Source organism: Nannospalax galili, unplaced genomic scaffold, assembly GCF_000622305.1.
Source record: "Nannospalax galili isolate Female #2095 unplaced genomic scaffold, S.galili_v1.0 scaffold1532, whole genome shotgun sequence".
NCBI lineage: Eukaryota > Metazoa > Chordata > Mammalia > Rodentia > Spalacidae > Nannospalax > Nannospalax galili.
The window spans coordinates 1228849-1255218 of record NW_008330832.1 but is presented as its reverse complement, the minus strand read 5'-3'; the positions used below and the strand labels follow the sequence as shown (position 1 = coordinate 1255218).

Below are 26370 nucleotides of genomic sequence, written 5' to 3'. Positions count from 1 at the left end.
CCTAATCTCCAGCCCACCACCCAAATTTAAAGACATAACCCATCTATGAATGCCCACCTTTTAAATTAATTGATGGTAAATCCAGTGGATTTTGGTACATTTAGAGTTGTGTAACAACTACCATTAACTCCGCACTAACACCCCTTCAAAGAAACCCTGTTTCCATTACATTTTTCCTTTGGGGCTATTATGAATAACTACTATAATCATTAATTTAAAAGTTTTTGTGGGATGTCTGCTGTTTTTTAGGGGTTTGTTTTTTAAAAAAATATTTTGAGGGGCTGGAGAGATGGCTCAGCAGTTAAGAGCACTGGTTTACCTTGCAGAGGACCTGGGTTCGATTCCCAGCACCCATATATGGCAGCTAACAACCATCTGTAACTAGAGTTCCAGGAGATTCAACACCCTCTTCTGACCTCTGTGGGCACTGCGTGACACAGGTACACCTTCCTACATGCAGGCAATACATTACAAACACACAAAATAAAAATAACACATAAATATTATAAAACAATTTTTTCAGACAGGGTCTCTCTATGTAGCCCAGGCTGCTCTGGAACAATTTTCTTGGGTATATGATTTAAATGTGAAATGCCCCCCTCCCCATACACACAGACCAATGTATTCGAACACATGGTCCCAGATGATGGTGATATTGTGGGAGGCTGTGGAACTGTTAGGAGGCAGGGCCTAGCTGGAAGAAGTAGATTGCTGGGGACAGGACTTGAGGTTATAACCAGCACTGCTTCCAGCCCAAGATCTCTGCCTCCTGATCTACTGAGATGTGAGAAGCAGTGCTGCAAGCCCCTGCTATGATGGACAAAGCCACCAGCTGAACCATGAACCAAAATAAATCTCTCCTCCCCTAAGCTGTTCTGTCAGGCATTCTGTAGCTCCACAGCTATGTTTATGAGGAACCAAACTGTTTCCACGGTGGCTACCCCACTTTACACTCTGCCAGCAGAGAAGGGGTGTTTGTCCACATACATGCCAGCACTTACTGTCTTTTGACAACAATCATCATAGTTGGCATGAGGTCTCTTGTCATTTTATTAACAGATTGTTAGTAACAATAATAGCTACCACTGTGTAGGTCTCCTAAAGTATACTGTTTCATTTAATTCCTCTCTCAAAGTTCTAAGAATTCACATTCCCATTGCAGGGAGGAAGAAGGCTGTGGAGGCCAAAGCCAAGGAGATCAGAGCTGCCCCTCCTCTCATGCTGTCTCCTTCCTCAGTGGCACTGTATTGGAACTGCTGCCTGATGGAAAAGGGATGTACACCTTGACCCTCAAGAATAAGGGAGATGCCCAAGAGGGACATTGACAGTTTTCATTGTGTGAAAGTATATTCTCAATGTTATGATTTGAATGAGAAATGTCCCCCTACAGCACAAGTGTTTGAACATGTGGTCCCTAGCCACAATGGCCATAAACATGAGACCTGTCCTTGGGGAAGACAAACAGGCCTGTAAAGGGCTACGGCCACATACCAATCAGAATGGCTACATTTAAGCCAATAGCAATTCCAAAGCTCTGCAGTGAGCAGGGTGAAAATAGGTGCTCCCACACATTGCTGTGTTATCTGGAGGGCTGCCACCCACTGCCCAGCCATTCTACCCAGAAGAAATGGGTACCCACCATCCACTCAAGTATTCCAACAGCCCAGGGCTGGAAATGACCCAAATGTGGTCTATCTGATACTGGGTGATGAAGGTGAGGTACATCCACAGGACAATCCCTACAGAGCAAAGAATGCCAACAACCTACAGATTCAGCAATGGGGATCAACCTCACAAAATACTGTTGCGAACACACCCTAAAACAGGCAATGTGTGGCTTCATGGGAGATGCTGAAAGTGCTATCAGTAGCTCATTCAAAAGAACAGCCCCAGGAGGCTGACCACATGTGACTCCTCACTGTTACTGGCTATATTCATGGTGATAAGTCATCAAGTTGTACAATTATGATCTGGGTAGTTTCTGTATTTATCTTACACACTGACGAAAGCTCATTTTAATTTTCAAAACTGGTACAGGGGCTGGGGATGTAGTTCAGTTAGTAGACTGCCTGGGTTTGATATCCAGCACTGCAACAAACCAGGTATGGTGGGAAATGCCTATAATCCCAGTACTTGAGAGGTAGGAAAAAGAAGATTAGAAATTCAAGGTCATCCTCATCTACATAAAGACTTCAGGACCAGTCTGGGTTTCACTAGACCCTGTCTCAAAATAACAAAACAAAAAACCCTGAAGTAATATAAAATGACATTTATCAAAACTATTACAAATAGGACTTAAAAATAAATAGAAAATCAATTATATTTCAATAAAATATAAAAATAATCCAGGTCAGTGAGATGGCTCAGTGGGTAAGGATATTTGCTGCCAAGCCTGACAACCTGAGTAATCCCGGAACTCCACACGATGGAAAGAGAAAACTAACTCCCACAAGTTGTCCTCTGACCTTCACACACATGCCATGGCTTGCACATGTGCGCACACACAAGTAAATAAGTAAATACATATATAACCAATTTTTTGAACAAAGAAGAATAACCCAACAATAAAGACAGCGTATGTGAAATGCTGGACCATACACTAGAGCACAGAGCTTAGAGCTGTGGCCATTCCCAGTCTTCGGGAGTAACAAGAAAAGAGAGAGGAATTGTAGGTGACCAGTGATAGTACCAAAATACACATGCACTTGAATGTCTATGCATTCTACCATACATAATTATAGTTTAAAGGTTAATAAAACCCTAGACTTGCCTGACGTCTAAATCTGGTCTGGGGAGTTCAATTACCCATTAGTAATGAAACAGATGGCATCACAGACAAGATGAAAGATCAAATTTCCATAAATGTACTTCAGCAAAAATCTGGTATAAGAGCACAGAGCCAGGCATGGCGGCACGCACCTATAATCCTAGCATTTGGGAGGCAGGAACAGAAGGGTGTCAAGTTTAAGGCTAATTAGTGAAAGGCCCTCTGTCAAAAAAGAATAGAAACTGATCAAAAAAACTATGCTAAAAAATAGACTGCACATTTACAGTGCAGCAAACTCACCCTATAAATAGATATATAGAATAACTATGAAACACCATCAGTTTCATGGTGAACTGTGCCTTGGGATGGGAGGCACAGAGTTGGGGGGATGGAACTCCTGCCTAGCCTTATCCCACAACAGAAAGGCCTGAGGCCTGTTAGGATGCCCATGGCAGCACAGACACAAGTGGGCAGAACAGTGTAGGTAGAGGTGAAATCCTTGGAACACGCCAGAAGCAGATCCTGAGGCAACTTCAAAGGGTTTGTCTAGAAGTGTTCCCTCCCAACCTCTAGTCGTGTGGCCTCCACCAGCCTTGGGCTGCTGTGTATGGGGATAACTCAGGCCGTATGCACTGACTTGCTCCAGCTCTGATGAAGACCCAGGAGAGGAAAAGGAAGATGGCAACTGCTGTTAGGAGAAAAGCAGGAGGATGCCTGGCCCAAGGAAGGAGAGTAATAATCCTTAAGGTTGCTACACTTCACAGTTGCCCCATCGTTTGCTCATTAGCTTCTCACAGTAGGCACTAGCTCCTTTCAGAGCTGAAAAACCAGCTCTGAGAACACACATCTCCACATATATTTCCCCAAGGGGGTCTGACAGAAAGAGCAAGAGGTCTGAGATTTAGAAGCCAGAAGTGACAGAGCCAGGCCAATTCCTGCTTGGTTCTCAGAATCCTCTAGGGAAAAGGAAACTTCCATTCCCAGAGTAGGCGCACCTATGGTGTGGCCCGGATCCTGGGAGGTCTGGATTTAGCAGGAGGGCCAATTAATTCAGATTAAGCAAAACAAGTCCTGGGGGTCCTAGGCCTCATTCTGCTTCTCATAGAAGACCAATTTCCCTCCTTCCTGAGGCTTGGCCCTGCCTCCTTAGACATGGATGAACAGGCAACAAGCATGAGGCGAGGGGGCTAACTCCTCACTAGCAGTCTGTCAATGCATATGTGGAGGGGAAAGGGACTATGACAACCCAAAGGAAGCTGGGACATATACCGCATATCATCTCCAAGCCTGGCGCAAGGTTGACAGGGGCTCACCAGTGAGAACTGACTCCCAACACACACCACCAGTGGGAAGTGACTCCCCACCCACCATCAGTGAGAAGTGACCCCACACACCAGTGCGAAGTGACTCCCTGTACGCCATGGGACTGAGACGAGCTACACTTCTAGTAATTTCTGGTCACTGACCCAGAGCAGATGGGTGCTGGGTGTAGACCTTTCAGCTAGTGAGCACCAGCCACTGAGTGACCACTGTGGGTCTGTATTTCTAAAATGAGGACTAACAATCTTCTGGGTAAGAGCCCACTACAGAAACATCCAGCCCTTGGAGTCAAACTGTCCATAACTCCAGTTCCAGGGGGATCCAACAGCCTCTTCTGTCCTCCACCAGCTTTGCACGACACAGGTGTACTTACTTACATGCAGGCATAACATTCATATACATAAAATAAAAATAATAAAAAATATTTTAAAAAAAAAAGCAGGTTTAAAGCAGGACTCAGTTCTCCCTCACAGTGAATCAGACCAATCCCAACAGTGAGTGGCAGGGCCTCTTGGCAGCCTCTAAATTGCCGCAAAGCTCCCACATAAAGAAAGAACTTTCTGGAGGGCTGGACAGAACCCTGTGACTTCCCTCCTGCATCCCAATTGGACCACTCTCAGAACTGGGGTGTCAACAAGTAGACTTGGTACCATTTCCCCTGCCAAGAGCAGTGGCCACAGTATGGGAAGTGAGGCAGTGGAGTACTTCTATGGAGAAGTACCTAGCCTCAGATCCTGCTCCAGTGGGAAGTGGGCCTATATGCTATAGCCCCCTTCCAAAGCCCCTGCATACTCCTAGAAGAGGTTCTGTCCTCTTCCTTCACAGGAGCCCTGTGTGTAAGGAGCTTCTGAGCATAGTTCAGGGCACAGGGTCAGCTCTGGGGTCCACAGGGAGGGCTGGACCTGCCTAGACAGTGAGGAAAAGTCCAGCAGCTGTCCCAGAAAATTCTAGACCAATGCCACCCTCAGTTAGCGGCCCCATTACTTCAGTTCACAGATGCTAGGAAAGGTTTGGGCAGGGCCATTCTGACAACACAAAGAGGAGTGGGGCAGCTACCCCTGAACAACAGGGGCTGGCCTGCCCTGGTTATACTGGAATGGCACCAGGCACAGGAATGGAGCCCACACCCGACAGATAGAAGACACTCAGGAAGTATCTGGGGAAAGTATGGGTGACAGATGTGAAGATACAGCTGGGAAGTGATCTCACACTCAAAGTAGGTGGTTGGAGATGGTGGGTCCAGGAGATGGACAGACACTGGAGTTCTGGGAGTACAGGGCTTGGCGGGGGTTGTGGGGGGAGCTGAGTAGGCTAGCCTTGGAAGTTCCTGTGGGGCATCTCCTCTTTTCTACCCCCATCCCTGGAAGGGCCACACACAGTTCATCACATTCACTCCTAGTGCCTGAGTGGCAGAGGAGCTCCCAAACTGGCTGTCTTATTCCTACCCAGCATGTCCTGGGCAAACTCCAAAGACAGGCCCAGAGGTATCCTGGGTGGATGGGACCTGCCATGGGTCAAATTACAGTGAACAATGCTGGGAAGTTTCCGCATGGGGTTGGAGTTTCCACTTACATTCCTACATTATTCCAGAAGCATCAAAACTGAGAATTTACCCTGTGTGTGGTCTGAGCTTTGGATTTTTTAAAGTCCCACATGATACTGTGTGTAGGCAGATCTGGGCACATGGACCTACCAACTTCCTCAAAAGACCCCAGAGACACAGCATGGGAGACCCTACCCACACCCACCCCAGCCAGGTGTTCCCACACAGCCCTACTGGGTGAGAAGGCTAAGGAAGGACTCCAGGACCAACTCCTTCTTCCCTTTATCAAAGGGCACTTCCTGAGCAGACATAGGCAGTATAGGGGCCTTAGGCTCCAGGGCCTGCAGAATGGGAGAGATCTTATCAGATCTTCACAGCAGCCTTGCACAGCAGAACCTGTTACTTCCCCCCATCTCACAGGTAAGCAATGAGCTCAGCAAAGCCAAACAGTTCTCACCTCAGAGCATCACCAGGGTTTCTCACTGCAAACAACAAAACAAAACAAAAAACAAAAACATTTTTTTTCTTTTCAACAGTGTGGCACCCTCAGAAAAGGTTGTTCAGGGAGGGGCAGGTGGCTGCTGGGGAGGGGGCAGGAGATAGAGCTGAGTCCTGAGGAAGCCAGGCTGCCTCACCTGGCAGGTGGGCCAAGAGCAAGCCCAGGCCTAGGAAGGCAACAAAGTCCCTGTGAGAGCCTGTGAGATAGAGAATGGGGGCTTCCAGAGAGTCAGGGACCAGGTAGCCAGTGCTCACCTACCTCTGGCTAAATGGACTGCCTAGTAGGCCTGTCTATCAGACTATGTTAAGCAGGCCCACCCAACCCAGGTCCCTCCAAAGACCCATCATCCAGCTCATAGCAAAAGGCTGAGTCAGTAACCACATGGCTCCCTTTCCCAAGGAGCCTTCTGCTTGAGACTGTGAGGATCATTAGGAGGACCAGGGCCCAGGATACCCAAGTAGCAGCACACCACACTGCTGCCGTGGTTCTCAATGGTCTTTGTCTGTGTTGCCACCCCGCCCCAACCCCCTACCCCATGAGGCCTGCATCAATCCACAGGAGCCATTCCATTGCCAACTGAGAACCCCAGCTGCCCTGGGCAGCGTCCAAATGCTAAGCAGCTTTTAGAAAACTAGGGATTCGTCCCTGGGCAGGAGGGATTTAGCCGGAATCGGGCACCATTTAGAGAAGATTACACCCTAATTGCCCTGGTATCAGGAGGCAGGCTTCTGGCCAGCTGAGCTTTGGGGATAGCAGAAGTCCCTATGGACCCTGGCTCCCCTACACAGAGTCCAGCACTGGGGCCTGGGGACCAGCCATCATCTTCCACAGCAGCTGGCTCAACACAGACTTCCATTTAGCAGCTTGTGGTCAGGGCAGGAGGAGGAGCCTAGAGGCCCCACTGGGCAGCATCCAGCTCACATCTGTTCTGGGCCAGAGAAGGACAACTCAACAAGTAGGCAGAGCAGCCTGGACCAGGTTGGGCTGGAGACTACAGGTGAATGTGAGAGAAATAAGCTTTTCTCACTTTATCTCTAGCCCTTGCCACATTCCTCACCTCTCTAGTCTGTTTTAGGAAGGGATATCAGTGAGACTCAAGGTCAGGGAGTGGCAGGAGAATCTCAAGCTTAGGCCCTTAGGCCCTCTTCCCAGGCCCTGGAGGTTTTCCCACCACAGGACCAGAAAAGAGCCCAAAGGAAAACAGAAGACAGTTATAGGCTGTGAAGATAGAAATGCTCAGTTTCCCAGACACTCTGGAAGTTCTAGATGCCCTGTGGTCAGCACTACAGCACTGTCCTAGGCTAGACAGACACCCCTGAGAGCACTTCCAACCCATGTTCCCTATGGGTAGGTCCCCGCCACAGGGGTTTGCACACCTTGAGGTGAGGACCTCAGGTTCAGGCTAAAGGGTTCTGGGACTCCATGTCTTAAAAGACAAAGTGAGCCCAGCCATCTCGTCTCTGAACTCTGTGCTGTCCCTTCATGCCTTGGCCTTGATGGGTCATCCAGGGGAACCTTCCATTCCTCTCCATGCTGACACATGACCCTCGCACATTCCCATCCCAGATGACATCTCTTACAGAGACTGCCCTGAGTTAGGTCACTGTCTGCTCTGGCTCCAGTAGTTCGTCCCCACAATGCAGTAGTGCTGGGAGGTGGGGTTTAGTGGAATGTGCGAGGTTATGGGAGTAGAGTCCTCATGAATGTTTGGTGCCTTCTTGTGTAGCACCCCTTTCTCTTTCATTACACACCTGCTGGCCCTCTGCCTTCTACAGTGAGTTGCACAGCATGAGGCCTGTGGTGGTTTGAATGAGAATGCCCTCCACAGGCTCCAAGTATTTAACACTTGATCAGTTGGTGGCACTGTTTGGGGAAAGTCATAGAACCTCCAGGAGGTGTGGCCTTGCTGGAAGAAGTATGTGACTGGAGGCAGGCTTTGAGAGTTTATAGCCTTGTCCTACTGTTTCCTGTATATGCTTGAAGATGAGATTTTTCAGCTTTCTGCTGTAATTGCACCTTACCATGCCTCCCCACCATGATGAACTCTTATTCATCTGGAACCACAAGCCAAATAAACTCTTCCTTCTATAAGATGCCTTGGTTATTGTGTTTTTATCACAGCAACAGAAAAATAACTAATATAAGGCCTTCAGTAGAAGGCTAGCAGATGCAGGAGCTATGTTCTTTGACTTCCCAGCCTTCCAGAATCATATGCTCAAATAAACCCTTTCCTTTCAATGTTCTGTTACAGCAACAGAAAGAGGACTAAGACACAGTCTAACAATCAAAGCAGGAACCCTGATTCCAGCAGCAGCAGCCCCCATTAAACAACAGCTGGTGACTGCTCCCTAGGAGGAGAAGAGTTCCTTCTCACAACCCCCCACACTAAGAGCCTACAGTGTGGGGCTATGTGTGGGGTCCTTAAAGGCGGGGAGCCTCTGGAGAGGGGGGCAGACAAGCTCAAGTCACTGAACAAAGGTGACTTCTTGGGGGGGAGGGACAGAAGCCTAAGGAAAATATGGTGGGGGGCAGGCAGTCTCACCTTTGGAAGTCTTGATGGCAGGGCATTTCAGACTCTAGCTCACATGGGTAGGGAGAAAGGAAACCCATGATGGAAACTGAGGCACAGCCAGAGAGTAGGGAGAAAGAAGTGTGGCCAAAAACAACTGTGTGGCTGAGCAGGAAGACTCAGACATGGAACAGGACATGCTGAGTGCCATCCCAGTGATCACAAATCCATATGTGAACACTCCAATGTCAGTGAAGAGGCACAGGAAAGAAGGGAAGGCACTTACTTGTCTTAGAGTGGCTGGGCACTAAGGTTTATGTTGGGATGGGCATAGTCAGACAAGGGGCAGAAAAAGACTCTGAGAGAGAAGTGGTAGCAACAAGTACCAGTACGAGTTCTGTGGGGATGGGGTTGACACTGAAATGCCAGTACAGGCATCTAACTCAAATGCAGAGTTATCTGGCACTCTTCAAGAGGGACCCAGCACCAGCTCCTACTTGTGTGAATGCCTAAGCAAACCTAGAACCCAGCAGCTGACTCCTTCCCTAATCACTGCCTTGACCAAAATACACATGGCTCGATCTGTAGATTGCTTATAGGAGTGGGGTCCATCCTGAGTTGAGCCCAGGCAGATGGAAAAATGACACAGAAACTTGTTCTGTGGAAAGATTTAGAAGCAAGAGCATGGGGTCATAACTTTCGAAGAGAAATATCACACTCATCTTTATGAAAAACTTAACTATAAATACTGAAAATTTTTTGCCTATGTGTAAATCTAATTATATTTCTCACAATTAAAAACAAAACATGCTGGGCGTGATGGTGCATGCCTTTAGTCCCAGTACTTGAGAGGCAGAGGCCAGCCTGGTCTACACAGTGAGTTCCAGGCCAGCTGGGGCAACAGGGAGACCCTATCTCAAAAAAAACCAAAACAAAAACCAAACAAACAAAAAACAGGCTGGGCATGGTGGCATACACCTTTAATCTCAGCCCTGGAGGCAGGGGCAAGTAGATCTCTGTGAGATCAAGGCCAGCCTGGTCTACATAGCAAATGTAGCCTGGTCTACATAGGCCAGCCACCGAGCCTCAAAAATAAGTAATAAATAAAATAAAATAAGTACAATTTAAAATAAAATAGGACTGTTAACTGACCGTAGTCAAAGGCATTCCTCCATTCCAGGGATGGGCAAACCTTAGTCAGGAAGATAGAAAGAGCCAAGCCCTGACTCCCATTACATAAGTGTGTCTAAAACTGTATACCATACAGAATTATACAAAAACCACAGGACTTCAGTCCTAGGGAAATGGCTCAGTGGGTAAAGGCACTGGCTGCCAAGTCCGACAACCCGGGTTCAATCCCCAGAACCCACATGGTAGCAAGAACTTACTCCCACAAGTTGTCCTCTGATCGCCACAGATGCACCATTTGTGCACACATGCACACATACACACACAATTAAAATAAACTAGCAAGCCAGGCTTGGTGGCTCACGCCTTTATTCCCAGTACTCGGGAGGCAGAGGCAGGCGGATCTCTGTGAGTTCAAGGCCAGCCTGGTCTACATAGCGAGTTCCAGGACAGTGGGGGCTACAGGGAGACCCTGTCTCAAAAAGACAAAAAATAATAAATAAATAAATAAATAAATAAAATTAGCAAAAAACACATAAAGAGGTGATAGGAACATGGCTCAGCAGGTAAAAGTGCTTGCCATGCAAGTTTGAGAATGTGAGTTCAAATCCCTAGGCACCCATGTAAAAAGCTAGGCATGGCAATATATACCTATAACCCTAGTGTGGGAGGTGGGGGATGACATGGGGATAACACAAGAGGATCACTAGGGCTTGCTAGCCTCCAGCCTAGTTCCAAGTTCCGTGACAGACCTGGTCTTAAAGAAAGGTGAAGAGCAACACCCAATATACATACTCATCTGGCCTCTGCAAAAGTGCAGGAGTGCATGCAGCAACACACCTCTACACACACACACACACACACACACAAAACACAACACAACACAACACACATAAAGGAAGATACAAACCCAATAAAGTGGGTAACATATTGTTAAAACAGTATTGTGCTAGCAAAAAGAAAAGTCACATAGTTCAATGGAAGAGAACAGGGAGCCCAGAAACAAAAGCAGCGCAAATACCATCAACTGATCTTTGACAAAGGAACAAAAGGCAATTTAGTGACAGGTAGTCTTCCCAACCAAATGGATACCTACGCACAAAATAATCAGACACAGCCCTCATAATTCTTCACAAAAGTTGATTCAAAACAGACCTCAGACTCATATGAAAAACACAGAACTATAAAAGCAGTCAAAAATAAGAGAAGCCAAACTATGACCTTTAGTAATGAAGGTCACAGCACTAGAAAGCATGACCCACAGAAGCAAAAGAAACATTAACAAAAAAACTTCTGTCAAAGACACTACTAAGAGACAGAAAGATAGCATGGTCTAGAGAAAGAATTTACAAAATATGTCTTAGACTCAAAGTAGTTAAGTGCTTGCTTAAACAGAACACATACTAAGAGCATTTACACTGAAAAAGAAAAGCAGCAACTCAAAAACTGACCAAAAGGTCAGAAAAGATACCAAACAGAGTATGCCAACAGTAAAGTAACATTTGAAAAAAATGTCCTGGGTTCAATCCTCAACATGGAAAAAACAGTACTATACTACTACTATTAAAAAGTGAAAAGATGCTTAATATTCATATACCCTGAGGGAACTGCAAATTAAACAATAACACTCCACTATACATGTTTTAAAATAGCCCATATCCAACAACAATATTGAATACTAGTAGGAATGAGAGCAATAAGGTCTGCAGACACTGATGGCGGAAACACCAAATGGGCCAGCCACTCTTCTGGAAGTTTTGTTTCTTACAAAGCTAAACACAGTCCTGACAAATATCTGGCAGCCTCATTCTTACAATATTTACCCAAATGATTTGAAAACTTAAGTCTACACAAAATCTTATGGCAACTTTATTCATAACTTGAAAACTGAAGCAACCAAAATGTCCTTAAATGGATCAAGCCATGAAAACAGATAAAGAGATGGATAAATCTCAAAAGATTCCAATTGTGTGACATTCTGATAAAAACACAACTATAGAGATGGTAAAAAGATCAGTGGTTGGTGGAGACTCACTGGGAGGCGTGAGCACATGAAGTACAAGGTATGTTTTTCAATGTGGTAAAAAAAGTATATATGCATGATACTAGGTACTTGTCAAAAGCGGATAATGCCTAAAAACATGTTTTTGTTTTTGTTTTTGAGACAGTGTCTCACTAATAAGTGACTCTTAATGTATGTAAATTTTTTTTTTAATTTGGTTGGGAAGCTCACAACAGAATGCAGAATGTGGCCAGACAATCTGAGTCAAATACAAAATCTGGAATCCACCTGGGTGTGTGGGTATGTGTGTATGTGTAAAGGAATATCATGGTGATTTGAGTAACTGTGGAGAGAAGCAGCATCTATAGAACTAAAGGCAGTAAGATGGGTGTGGTGGTGTATGCCTTTAATCCCAGCAGAGGGAGGCAGAGGCAGGCGGATCTCTGTGAGTTCAAGGCCAGCCTGGTCTACATAGTGAGTTCCAGGCCAGCTGGGGCTACAGGGGACCCTGTCTCAAAAAGAAAAACAAAAAAGAGAAAGAACTAAAGGCAAAAGGCTGATGAAGCAGCCTACTGGGGTACAGAAGAACCATCTGAAATGCTGTACATGTGAACTGGAAGTGATGATGAGTTACTGTGTGGCAGGCGCCAGGTGTCACTGCTGGAGTAGGAGGCTACAGATAAGCAGGTGGTGAGAAGGAGTTATCTAAATGTACATACATGTGGCTGCCTAGGAAAATATTTATAGGTACATCTGTATACATGAGTTAGCAGGCACACTCCTTGCTCTGTAGCTGAAAGGACCTGGCACCAAACACACCCTAGTACAATAAGCACACTTAGCAACTAATCTTTGTTTCTAAGACCTCTCCTTTCAAAGGAACCAGGGCTTCTTGAGAGCAATGTCTGGTTCTAGGACTAAGGCAGGAAATACACAACATAAGTCTGGAACAACTTGTAGTGTTAGAAAGTGGGGGTAGGGGAGGAAGTGTTTAACAAGGTCCCAGGAAGACAGCTCAGTATGTAAAGTGCAGTCCAAGTGAGTTCAGAGCCCCAACATCTATGCAAAAGGCTGGGAGGCAAGACATTTATAAATCCAGCACTGGGAAGGCTGAGACAGGAGGATGGGGGAAAGGGAGAGAGGGACACGGATCCTATGTAAAAAAATTTCAAACTCTCTTTGCATATTGACTTCCTTCCAAAGAGTACAGAATGGAAAAAAGGAGTAACTTTAGTGTGGAGAAGAAACCTGACCAATACTATCTCATCCAGGTGATCAAGGTCAACAGCAGGGGGGCATGTGCAATGAGACAGGGCTTCTACGATCTTCCTCCTTTGAACCCAAATACCAATCTAATCATGACAAACTCCCAAATAACAAACATCCCCATCAGTGACTTTCTACAGAACACTTGACCAGTCTTCCTTAAAACTGCCATGGTCATCAAAAGTGAGGAAACTCTGTGAAACTGTGACAGCCATGAGTGGCCTGAGGAGACATGATAACTAAATGCAACATGATATCCTAGCTGAGACCCTGGGGCAGAAGGACACCAGGTAAAAACAAAGATAATGTAGACAAAGTGCAGGCTTTATGACAATGTCTTGATTCATCGATTGTAACAAATATGCCACACTAATGTATGACGTTAATAACGGGCAACTGGAAGGGGGAGGGTCAACGACACAGAGATTCTCTATACTATCTGCAGTTATTCTATAAATCTAGAACTGTCCTACAGTCATTTTTTTTTTTTAATTAACGACAAAAAGGCAGCACAGATTGACACAGATTCAATGGTTAAAAACAAATTCTAACACAGGACATTTTTTTTGTTTGGTTGGGTTTTTTTTGGTCTTTTTGAGACAGGGTCTCCCTGTAGCCTCAGCTGACCTGGAACTCACTATGCAGACCAGGCTGGCCTTGAACTCACAGAGATCCGCCTCCCTCTGCCTCCAGAGTGCTGGGATTAAAGGTATGAGCCACCACGCCCAGCAGGACATTTGTTTTTGACAAGGTGCTGGGGGTGGGGTTTGCTAGTGGATGTGTTATCACAGGCTGGCAGCTCTGGAGCTGCTGTAAGATGGTGATAGGTGAATTTTCTGAAGTGTACAAGAAGTGTACAGATACAAATGTTTTCCCACACCGGACATGGTAGCGCACGCCTTTAACCCAGGGCTCAGGAGGTGGAGGCATGCAGATCTCTGTAAGTTCCAGGCCAACCTGGTCTATATAGTGAGTTCCAGGTCAGTTGGGGCTACAGGGAGACCATGTCTCAAAAAGACCAAAATAAATAAATAAATAATAAATAAATAGATAAGTAAATAAATAAATAGATAAAATAAAATAAAAATGTTTTCTCACACGGCTTAGGTCAGCAGGGCCCAGGGCACTGTGTTAACTAGTGGTTGACCACTTGTTTTGAGAGAGGGTTGCATGTAGCCCAGTCTGGTCTTGAACTCATTATGTCGCTAAGGATGGCTCTGTCCTTCGGATCCTCCTGCCTCTACTTCCCAATGTTGGGACTATAGGAGTCCCCACGTTGATTTGTTGCTGGGGATCCAACCTAGGAATTCAAGCATGCTAGACAAGTACTCTACTAACTGAGCTACATCTCCAAGCCCATTAGTGTTGTTGTTTTGTTTTTTTTTAGAATGGAATTACACACAGGCAAATGTTAAATTTCCATTATACCCAAATCTTTCCTCTACATATCAATTACTTTAGAACAAATATAATCTGCAGTCTCAACTGAGTCAAGTTGGGAAAATCCAAGTGCTGCTTGGGAAACAGACAACATTAAGGAACTGTTGTTAGGTTTTAGGTAGGAAAACTCAACAATGATTGTTTTTTCAGCAAAGCCATTGCAGCAAGGTGAACTGAGTATAGAAGCAAGACTGGCTGCAGCTATAAACTGTAGGTTAAGTGCAGACAGAGCATAAGTGAGCTTTTTTTTCAGAGTCTCCCTGTAGCCCCAGGTGTCCTGGAACTCTATATAGACCAGGCTGGCCTAGAACCCAGAGATCTGTCTGCCTCTGCCTCCCAGAGTGCTGGGATTAAAGGCGTGCACCACCACGCCCAGCCTAAATTCAGTAATTCCTAAAAGGTGAAGCAGCCCACCACTCCTGCTTTCTTCAATGCCACCATCCACTCAAGCAGGATGGCCCCCACCTCCATCTACCTCCCATGGCAGAGCTGGCCTGGTATTGAGATGCTCCCAAGAGAAAGCTAGACAGTCACATCACTTTTTTCTGCTTCATGGGTAGGCTTCAGGGGCCACGCTTTGAACACTAAACCACAAGGGCCTAGGGCCAAAACCTCGACCATCTGAGCCTGTGGGACTCTTTCTCACACCAATATGGCAGGAAATGCCAAGAAGAAATCAAACCTTTCTTAACCCCAAATATGTGGAACAGTCTGTTATCCAGTCTACATATGTGGAAAAGCAGACCTGACTGATGGGGTCTACCCAAATTGACAAGAATAAGTCTCTATAAAGAAGGCCAGGGTCCCTGAGTGATACACGAGGCCCAGCAGGAATCTCACATGAACCTGGGCCAGAGTTCTTGCAGAGGGTGGCTGCCCAGACCTAAGGGAAGGATAGTGACCTTCCAAGTTATTTTAGCAAGCCAGACTGTTGTGACAGTCACCATTATTAAGCCACTGAGGCCTAGACAGAAGAGTAGCTCATCATCTAGGGCCACACAGTTCCTGAGAGCCCAGACAGGGTCCAAACTCTCCCTCTGGCATTAGAGTGTGGAGCCCACAGGACTGGGCACTACATGCAGCTAGTTTCCTTTCCTGATCAGGCAGTGCCTGCTGGCTCCCCTGAGAATGGCAGGCTCCTAGCACTGAAGCTGTGCCTCCTTCTGGCCCCACCTGCTAAGCCTCAAAGCATGCTTGGCATCCCTAAAGAGAGGCTGGCTCCATCATAGCTGTGCCAGCTGTGTGTCCAGTGGAAGGCGGCCAAGGCCACACCTCCACATGCAGCAGAGCTGGCCTGAATCAGCCATTCACATGCCTGGGGCAGATTCTCTGCCAGGTATGGGTGCCTAGCCCCCAGGCCCTTCAGAAAACAGCACCAGGATCTGAAACAGCAGTTTGGGACATTTTAAAAAGTGGAAGAGTCCTATGAGATTCCTTTATGACCTCTTACCCCACATTTGATGGTTAGAAAGGCAGAACGTGGCCACTGTCTGGATGTCTGTAGTCTGTAGCTGCTTCTCTTCAACCACTGGACCCTAAGGATAAGCGCTTTCAAGTACCTCAAGGATTTGCAAGGCCTCAAGGCAGGCATCTTCACACAGCAGACTACTGCCATCCCACCTGACCCTTTGAAATACACTCGCAGCTCCAATACCTGCCAGTACCCACTATCCCTCTGCTCAAGAAGGAGATTGGGGGCCTAGAGAGATGGCTCAGCAGTTAAGAGCACTGATTACCCGGGTTCAGGTCCCAGCGCCCATATGGCAGCTAACAACTGTCCATAATTCCAGTTCCGGGGGATCCAACTGTCTCTTCTGACCTCCTCGGGCACTGCATGACACAGGTGCACTTACATATATGCAGACAATGCATTCATATACATAAAATAAAAATAATAAATATTATTTAAAAAGAAGTAGATTCAAGTCTGAGGAGTGCCTGAGGAACAGGAGAGACCACAACTCATTTCAAATGAAACCAGGGCTTTTCCCTCTCTGGAAGCAAACACTCCAGGAGGCTGGGCTTCACTTCCAGTAGACAGCAAGCAGCAAGCTGTGCACCTTGAAGTGTGTCCTCTGCTAATCCCTCTATCACTATTGCCTCCTCCAGTGCCCCAAGTGCTAGAAACAGCAGCTCAAGCAAAGTCCAGAGTCAGGGGACCATGCAGGAAGTGTCCAAGCTTGACAAGAGAGTGGGACTTCCAGGAGGAAGGGGAAGTGTGAGCACAGGGTGGGCCCACAAACTGGCTGAGCATGAAACACAGGGCAATCCCCAGAGGCAGCAATGGAAGACACTCAAGACACAGCAAGGACAAAGCAGGATCAGGGAGCTGCTGCAGGTACCATGATGAGGAGTACAAGGCCTGAATGAGGTGGAGCAAGGCTGACAAAGCATTTCCTAGTGCTGAATGCTGACTGTCGTGCTCAGCCAGCACTGGCTTCCACCCACATGCACGTCGAAAATAAGGAAGGTGATGCACCACAGCTCAGCACCACCCAAAGTGGCAGGGGTGTCCAGACCTATTCCTAGAGTCCAAACCCCAGTAAAGCCTGGGCCTCTCCCCTCAACACAGAGACAGGGGGTCTGAACGCAGCCACTTGCCTAAGGTAACTGTCCTGCTTTGCCAGCCCAACACACCTGTATCTTAGACGCTCCAGATGAGACATAGTATACTGTCCCATGGCCACTCAGGACCACAAATACCATGGGGCTGACAAAAAGTCCATCTAATTCTTCCCCATCATGCTGGATAAAGTGAGCAGGCACAGCATAACTAGGACAATGTGTCCTGAGTCAGACAGTAAAAAGAAAATCATCAGTAAAATGGGGCCATTGGATATCCTCTCTACCTCTGGCCTCAGTCAACACCCACGCCATGATGTCAGCAAGACACAGCCATTCCCCCAAGGAGAAAGGCAGTAGGGTTAGCACTGAGTCCACTTACCTACCACAGGCCCCTCCTCAGCCTTGACCCTTTTACCTGGGTCAGTCAGCTTCCTCCCCTCAAAGACTGTTTTATCTTTAAATGCAGGCAAGAGTACAAGCAACTCCAACCGTAGCAAAACTTTTTAGTAACTAAACCCACCATAGTTAATGGAGCAAACTCAAAACAATTAAGATAGTTCACCCTCTGTGGAAGGAAACCTCCCACATACACTCTCTCCTTAAATCTTAATTTTTTTTTAAGTAGAAGTTAGTATTTTCAAATATTATATTGACCAAAATCAAACAGGATAACAAGAGCCTACTCTGGCATGGGTATGAGAAACAGACACAATATTGATAGAAGGCAAATTGGCACCTTCTATCAACAGGTGACACCCTCTCTGAAACTGATGCACACTCTTCTGGACTCTACTGGGGACAGAGCAGAAACTTATCTCACCTTGCAAAGGGGAGAGGAACTATTTGCTCAAGGCCATGCAACCAATATGTGGAGAAGCCAAGAGATGGCATTAGGCTAAGCAGATGCCAAAAAAGTACCTATAGAAACAGTTACACCCTCTTACCAAATCTAAGGACTTTCCCTCCAGATATAAGATTATGCCATGGTTCATCACTGTGCCATAAAATGACTGTACCCGTAATATTAATAGCAAAGAGCTCACAATTGGAAGGCACCAAAATGGGGACTGGTTAGATTAGAAATAGCCTCTTCTCACAACAGACACTACTGAAGGAAAGCTGTTAACTCAGAAAGGGATAGTGAGCTAGCTAGGAAGTGTTTACAGGCACTCCATGAGGAGGGGAATGTCTATACATGCAAACAGAGGGGTGCTGTAATTAACAGTGCCACCTGACTGATAGATGGAGGTGGGGGGGTAGGGGTAAGATAAGCCCCACACAGGAGACCAGAAATGGGATGAGGACATCCACTGGATAGTCTCACAGTCCTTGACCTTCATCTGTCACATACCTTTACCCCAAGGTGGAGGACCTTCAGGATGGGACCCCATCCCATTCCCTTTTTTTTTTCTCTCTTTTTTCTGGAACTCACTATGTAGACCAGGCTGGCCTTGAACTCACAGAGGTCTGCCTGCCTCTGCCTCCCGAGTGCTGGGACTACAGGTGTGCCCCAACATGCCTGGCTCCCATTCCCTTTTATAGATCCAGTGAAGCCACACTTGGGGAAGGCACTGATATCCACTCACAGCCAAAGGACTTGTTCATAAAAGCACATGTGAGCACCCAACCAGGACAGTCCTTTCTGGTGTTGACCCAGCACCTGCTCTAGCTAGACTTTAAAGATTCATTTCTCTCCAATATCATGGGGGTGGGGGGCAGTTTACTGATCTCCCCAGAAAGGCAAGAGAGGTTCTGAGAGTCCAGGCACCTATCCAAGGTTGGCTAAAGACAGAGGTACCAGAAGATGGGCCCGTGACCAACAGCCAAGACTAGCTCTGAGTTTGATGGAGAAGGAGGTCGTCCAAATAAACCAACAGGCCACCTGCTTGGCCCCATGCCAGGCTTTTCCAAATAAAGAAACATCAGAGAAACGCTTTCTGAGGGAGCAAAGCTGCACCTTCATTTTGCAGAGGTGGAAGCTAAGGCTCAGAGAGCGCTCTGCCCATAGCCACACCATAAGCAAGGTGTAGGAGTTTTCCAAACCCAAGGGTATCTTCCTCCTCCCAGAACAAGACTTGGAAAGTGAGGAAGATAGGAGAGACACTGACATTTTAATCATCCCGCACGGACTACACAGGTCCCTCCTATTGCCCGGTTCCCCAGCTCTTCGCCAGCTTGAGGGTCTAACCTCTCTTGCCAAAGTGGGAATGACAAAAGCCACCAACATTTCCTACAGAAGGAAGATAGATACCAGAGTGAAAGGAGGGCCCAGGAAGGAGAGCAGGAAAGGAAGTGGGCGATGGAAGCCATGCATCCCAGCCGGAGGGAGCACAATTACCGGGAGGAGGAAAGAGTCATTGGGCCAGAGCTGGGCCACAGAAGTGAAAAGTCAGCCGAAGCCACGACTCACTCAGTCCTACACACATCCCTTCCTAGCCTCTGGGCAGTCATGAAACCAGATAAAACGCACTGAAATCAGCTGCGCCAAGAGAAGGGAAGTGATTTGCTTGAGGGTGACAAGCAGTGGCCAGTGGCCGGCCAGCAGACCCAGGCCCGGGCTCGGCCTTTCCCTGAGGGTCACTTTGTGTCGATGGTCTCAGCTGTAAGCACAGCATCTGTTCGCTCTCCACCTACATACAGACACACCCAAGGTAGCAATGACCCCCGCACAGCATCAGACCGAAACCAAAAGGCCTCCAAGGCCCGCAGAGGAAGGAGACCCGCTGGTGAGCAGGGCTCCAAGAAGCCCGGGCCTCCCCGCTGGAGAAGGCCGAGTTCTCCACTCTCACAACCAGCCCTGGGCCGCAGCTCTGGGTCCCGTGCCCCACCCCTGGGACAGTCCCCCGCCGGGCAGGGTGACCTTAACGCCTCAGGCGGGGGTCGCAGGCGGCAGTTCACCTCTTTGAGCTGCTCCATCTCGCTACGAATGGCCTCATAGTCCACCTCGAGCTCCTCGAACTGCAGCTTGAGCTGGTGCTTCTCTTCGAGCACTGCCAGCCCATACTCGGCCGCCTGGATCTTCTCGCGCGTGGTCTCGGCCAGCTCGTGGGACAGCCGTTTCACCTCGGCGCGCAGCCACTCCGGCTGCGCCTCCATCACCAGTCGCGCGTACTCCTCCTCCTCCGACGGCGCAGACATGGTGGCCGCGCGCCGAGGCCGGCTCCCACTGTGGGTCCCACAAGCCGGGCCCTTGTCGCCGCCGCCGCCCAGCCTCGACCACCGCCCGCGCCGCTGCACTGCTCCTCCCTGACGCGCGGGGCACACTGGGGACTGCAGTCCCGCCGCGAGAGGACTACACAACCCGTCGCCCCTCGCGCCAGCCCGGCTAGCGACTATGATTGGTCTAAATCCCAAGGAGGGCGGGCTCTCGGGCGCTGACGCGAGCCGACGCCTCCTGAAGGATTTTGGGAGATGTAGTCCCGCCGAACGTCTAGTGCTCGGCCCGTTATGCGCCGCGCCCGCCCGGCTCTAAGCAATGATTGGCCCGCGCCGCTGACGTCACACGACTCTGGGTGCCACGGACAGGAGCCCAGGGACAACCGCAGCCATCCCAGAACCTCCACCCTTCAGCTCCCAGCCATTGTGGAGTCCAATGAGTAGCGCTCTGGATGCTAAGAATGAGATTCATGAGCTACAGGGTCAGGGAACCGCTTGTAAGACCAGGTAGCGCGCACTCTGCGGGATTTGAATGACTTGTGGTGGGGCCGCGGGAGGTGCCAAAAGGATGCAAATAACTGGGTGCTGGAGTCCCAGTAGAGTCTCAGCCTCAGCCTGGTCACTACTTCCTCTTGTACCCCACAGTCTGTTGGGGTATTGTTTCACGGAAAAGAGCAGTTCTGTGAGCAGTGTGATAAACGTGTTTAATACTGTTGTTGTCTCTCCCCCTCTCCCCTCCATTTTCTTGAGTGACTTAAATTTCAAATGTGGTTCTTCTCTTTAACCCCTCATATCGTGGTTTGGATATAATTCCCTTGGTCCTTTATTCACTATACCCCAAACTCCACATACCTTACAGCTGCGAACCACCATAAAAACCCAGAGATTCGTGGAAGATATCTCAGTGGCTAAAGGGCTTGCAGAACAAGCTTCGGGACCTGTGTTCGGATCCCAAGAGCCCACTTAAAGCTGGCCGCAGTAGCCAGTCTGTAATCCAGGTGCCCCTAAGGCAAGATGGGAGGCGAAGACAGGAGAATCCCCGGAAGCTCTAGAGCCAGTTACCCTCGTGTATGAAAAGGGGAACAACAAAGAGACTCTGTCTCAAACAAAGTAAAACACAAAAATTGACACCCGGGAGGTTTTCATCTGATGATATGGGGTCTGTGCACACACACACTCGTCATACACACTTGACACAAAGATTAAAAGAAAATCTAGAGTCAGCACAAGAGTCATGTAAATAAGTTTGTCATCCCCTCTTTTCTTTAGCCAATCCACAACTGCCTACCAGGGAAAATAATGCCCATCACCCCTACTAAACACATAGTCCAATAGCGCCCTCCCTTTCTCCTTCTCTTCCCCCAACTTCTCTAAGACCTGTTAGTAACAAATTTCTGTGCCATACATTTTGGTTTCACTTCCTCCTTGTGTCTCACCTGACACTTAACATACAATCCTAGCTACCAGGCCATCTTGGCACAATGACACTCTGAAGATCAAATTAGAAGCATAGCAATAGAAATCACAACACACACACACACTCACACACACACACACACACACACACACACTTTTAACCAAGTACTATGTGGATTTCAATTGCACTGGGGCCCAACACTGTATTCCTGGTCCTCTACAGTTGTGTCTAGTTGTCAGGTTTTCTTCACCTCCTACTGTCTGGCCTTCCTGAGAGCAAGCTAGTGATGTACACACTGGTACCAGCATGGGTTGATTATTTAGAGTCTGTATTTGGAGCAGGTTTTGCTGAGTTCTCACTGGCACAGATCATTTTGGGATCAGGAATCTTTTACTCTCTGACTTGCAGATCTGGGATCAGCCATTTCCCTATGGAACCTGGATTCTTTTAGTGTTTTGATGCTTTGTTTATATAGGAATAATGTGTCATATTTTTATTATTAAATTATGTATATATGTGTATGTATGTATATATGGAGCTGGAGTTACAGACTGCTGTGAGCTGCCTGACATGGGTGCCGAAAACCGAGGTCCTCTGGAAAAGCAGTACAGTATCTGTCCCACCCCTAAATTATTTTTTGACCTAGGGTTTCATGTAGCCCAAGCTGGTGGCTTCCAACTTTTTTTGTAGCCAAGAATGACCTTGAACTTCTGATCCTCCTACCTCAAACTCTGGAGTGCTGGGATTACAGGTGTGTGCCACCATGTCCAATTTATTGCAGCCCTGAAGACTGAACCCAGGGCTTTAAGCATGCTAGGCAAGTGCTCTACCAACAGAGCTCCATCTTTAGCCTCAAATTGGGTTATTTTTAAGGAATTTTACCGTAGTAGGAGTAGATGTGACCAACCAGCCTGGTTATCTGGGACAGTCCTGGCTCTATACTGAAAGATCCCTCTCAGACCCAGGCAACCTGTTCACAATGACTGGGCAGACCCTAGGATAAAGAAGGAACAAGCCTTATTCCAACAAGTACATAGCCTCTACAGCACCTGCACCTGCCCTAGGCTGGCCTGACTGGGCACGTCCCCACCCCTGTCCTGCACCTCCCTATGGGACAGATATGAGAAGAGATGGAGAGAGTCATGAGAATCTGGTGCAGAAACTGAACAGAGAACTTTGAACTTGAAGACAAGGTGGTGGCAGAGGGACTGGGAAGGTTTCAGGCACATTGAAATGCAGAGTTGATCACTACCATTGTGAGCTTTCTTCCTACAGGAGGGACAGTGCTGAACAACAAGGTTAGGGTCAGGAGGGGGGAATTCTAGGGTCCTTAGTTTGTCACCAGTAGGGGTGGGGGAAACAGGAAATGCTTCCCTGAGTAGATGACACCTGAGAGAGATCCAGGGGACTCCTGGTCAAGGCTATGAGGGTAGAGGACCTACAAGGATAAGAGAAGCAGGTTGATCTCCCCCACACTACAGATGATGGGCCACCCCTTGAGCTGTCCCTGGGTCTCAGACATTACCAACATCTTGACCTACATCATTTCATTCAGTGCTCTCAGTACTCAGAATCAGACCATCTGTTTTTATAAATGAGGAAACTGAGGCTCACTCCCAAATCCTTGGTGTTGCCCTTAACTTCCTCATCCATTCACCTAGCTAGCAAAGGCTGTGTCACCCTGCTTCATGACAAACCCCACAAGAGAGCCTCCTGCTTGTCCCAAGTGCCATTCATCACCTCTACCCAGATCATTGATATCACCATGTACTGTCCTCCTTGCCTTCCCACTCCCAGTCCATTCAGAGTCAAAGTTAAGACAACACAGTCACTTGTAAGACTGCACACCTCCAGAGAGGCCCTTTCCTTCACATCACCCACTGGAATTAATTCCCCCTTCTGGCTTTAGTTACTTCCCTCTGTTGGGTTCTGGGTCACCCTAGAATGTCAGCTCCAGGAGGACAGGAACCTTGAGAGGGCCCAGCATCTCTTGGTCTATTTGGAGGGTGGGGGAATGCCAGCCAGAGTTCCAGGGGATTCCCCTTATACAGACCAGGTTGGCCTCACTCAGTACCACTCCCTGAACATATGCACTCTCTTGTGATAAGGCAGGGAATGCCCTTGAGGATAGAGGCAGTCTGGCAGAAAAGGTCCAGGAATCAAGCAGTAGGGACTGCTGCCGGGAGAGTAGACAGTGGCTCTATCTATGGTGGACTGCTCAGCAAAAGCCTCAGTCGAACTGCTGAGCCTTTGTGATCAAAGGCTCCAACAACCCAGGCAAAGCTGACCAGTCTTCCTACACAGAGATGCTTGGGCTGTTACTTGATGGATATGGGGGAACACTGTCAGGCTCTGCCCACTCACTATTGCCTGGAAAGCTGTCATTACCCATGTGAACACCTCCTTGATGGCCCAGGAGCAAAGCATCAGGTCATGGCCTGCTCAGGTATGCTTGGCTAACTTAGCGGAATGGCACATGATACAGCAACCCTGAATATTCATGATGTCAGGGGCTCCTCAACTTAAATCTGAATGTCAGTCATTCAATAAGCTACTCTGTGTCATCTGTGTCATGCCTTGGCTGGCTCAGACACATCAACAACACTGATGCTGAAGACCCCAATACTTTTATCCAGCATTTATCCTGCTCCAAGCCCTGTGCCTTAGTAAACATTCACTATCTCTTTTAAGCCTCATGAACAAGTTACAAAGCTGGGGCTACCTTTTCATTTTATAGATTAGAAAACAGCACAACAGAGAAAATGATTGCCCAGACTTTCATAGCAGAAACTAGGGTTCAGTTCCCAGCACTCACATTAGGCAGCTTAAAAGCTCCAGCTCCAGGGAATCAGATGCCCTCTCAGAGCACCTGTACTCATGTGCACACACAAACACACACACACACACACACACCATAATTTAAAATAATAAAATAAGGGGCTGGAGAGAAGGCTCAGTGGTTAAGAGCACTGGCTACTCATGTAGAGCACCTGGGTTCTATTCCCTAATCCACATGGTGGCTAACAACCATCTGTAGCTTCAGTTTCAGGGGATCTGATGCCCCCTTCTGGCCTCCATGGGCATTGCACAATACGGGTGCACTTACATACATGCAGGCAAAATACTCATACACATAAAAATAAAAATAAATTTAAAAAATAATAAATATTTTCTAAAATGTCAAGGAAAACTATTACTTTGTATGCTCATTTTAAAAACTAGTAGGAAAAAAAATGCCGGGTGTGGTGGTGCACACCTTTATTCCCAGCACTCGGGAGACAGGGGCAGGCGGACCTCTGTGAGTTCAAGGCCAGCCTGGTCTACATAGTGAGTTCTAGGACAGCTGAGGCTACAGGGAGATGATGTCTCAAAAAAGACCAAAAAAAAAAACAAACAAAAAAACTAACAGGGGAGCTGGAGCGATGGCTTAGCGATTAAGAACACTGGCAGAAGACCTGGGTTGAGTCCCAGCACCCACATGGCAGCTAACAACTGTCTGTAACTCCAGTTCCAGGGGATCTGACAGCCTCTTCTGTCCTCTGCGGGCATTGCATGACATGGGTGCATTTACCTATATGCAGGCAATACACGCATACACATAAAACAAAAATATTTTAAAAACTAATAGATGGAGGGCTGGAGAGATGGCTCAGCAGTTAAGAACACTGCCGGTTCCTGCAGAAGACCTGGGTTCAGTTCCCAGCCCCCACGTGGCACTTAACAACCATTCATAACGTTCTAGGGGATCTGACAGGCTCTTCTGTCCTCTGTGGGCATTGCACGACACGGGTGCACTTACCTATACATGCAGGCATAACACATAAAATAAAAATAATAAATAAAAATTAAAAACTAATAAAATAAATAGTGTATACTACTCACTGGTTCCTTGTCACCATGCATTTTAAAGGCTGCACAGTCCTTGGCTTGGATCTACTATATGTTAATCCTATTGACAAACATCTGGTTGTTCTTGGTCTTCTTCAGCAAGGCACATCTGTGCACAATATCTGTGAGTCCTGAGCAAGTCTGTTATCCTCAGAGGAGGAATTTTCCAATATTGAAAGTTAATGCTGGATGTGAGCTGACTTTCCCACTTTCCTTCATCTTGACCCTGACTGATATGGATACGCCTCTCCTTTGGGTATTCCTGCCCTGACCTCCACCTCTGTCCTCAAGTATCTGAGGTCATGGGGTCCTATGGCTTGATCCAAGAGAGCTCTGGATAACATGGCCCATTGGGACTATCATCCAACAGTCAGGCAGCCTGCCAGTACTCCTCCAGCTTCACAAGGCCACTTTTGTCCTGTAAAAGTCTAACCTACTCCTTAACTGATCCACAGGTTCAATAACGGCCCAATCAGAATTCCGGATGGCTTTGTTTACTTTCCAGAAATCAATCAATGGAATAGAATTGAGAGTCTAAAAATTGACCCATGACTTTATGGTGAGTTGATTTTCAACAAGTGCTCCAGGACAACAGATACCAAAGAATAAAACTGAAGCCCCACCTCATGACAGATGCAAAATTAACCCAACTTGGATTAAAGACTTAATTAGCATTATAATACTCCTATAAGAAAAATAAGTATAAATGTTTGTGGCCTTGGATTAAGCAGTAGTTTCTTTTTATTTTTATTTTGTGTGTGTGTGTGTATGAGTGTATTGCCTGCATGTATGTGAGTGCACCCGTGTCATGCAATGCCTCAGAGATCAGAAGAGGCCTGGGATTCCCCTGGAACTGGAGTTAAGGATGGT

The 26370-nt window shown here is 47.4% G+C and overlaps 1 protein-coding gene and 1 long non-coding RNA gene across 3 annotated transcripts in view; one reads left to right on the top strand and one right to left on the bottom strand.

Annotated features, from left to right (window-relative positions):
* Bicd2 (BICD cargo adaptor 2) overlaps nucleotides 1-20292 on the bottom strand; it is a 51893-nt gene extending 31601 nt beyond the window's left edge. For both annotated transcript variants that reach the window (XM_029556035.1, XM_008852866.2), the window contains exon 1: nucleotides 19938-20292. In XM_029556035.1, coding sequence (XP_029411895.1) covers nucleotides 19938-20177 — 240 coding nt within the window. In that variant the 5' untranslated portion in view covers nucleotides 20178-20292. The remainder of the gene's footprint in view (nucleotides 1-19937) is intronic.
* Nucleotides 20293-20561: 269 nt separating this feature from the next.
* The window catches only part of LOC103749931, an 11862-nt gene continuing 6053 nt past the window's right edge, over nucleotides 20562-26370 (top strand). The window contains exons 1-2 of the long non-coding RNA XR_607958.2: nucleotides 20562-20702; nucleotides 25956-26059. This is a non-coding gene — a long non-coding RNA (uncharacterized LOC103749931). The remainder of the gene's footprint in view (nucleotides 20703-25955; nucleotides 26060-26370) is intronic.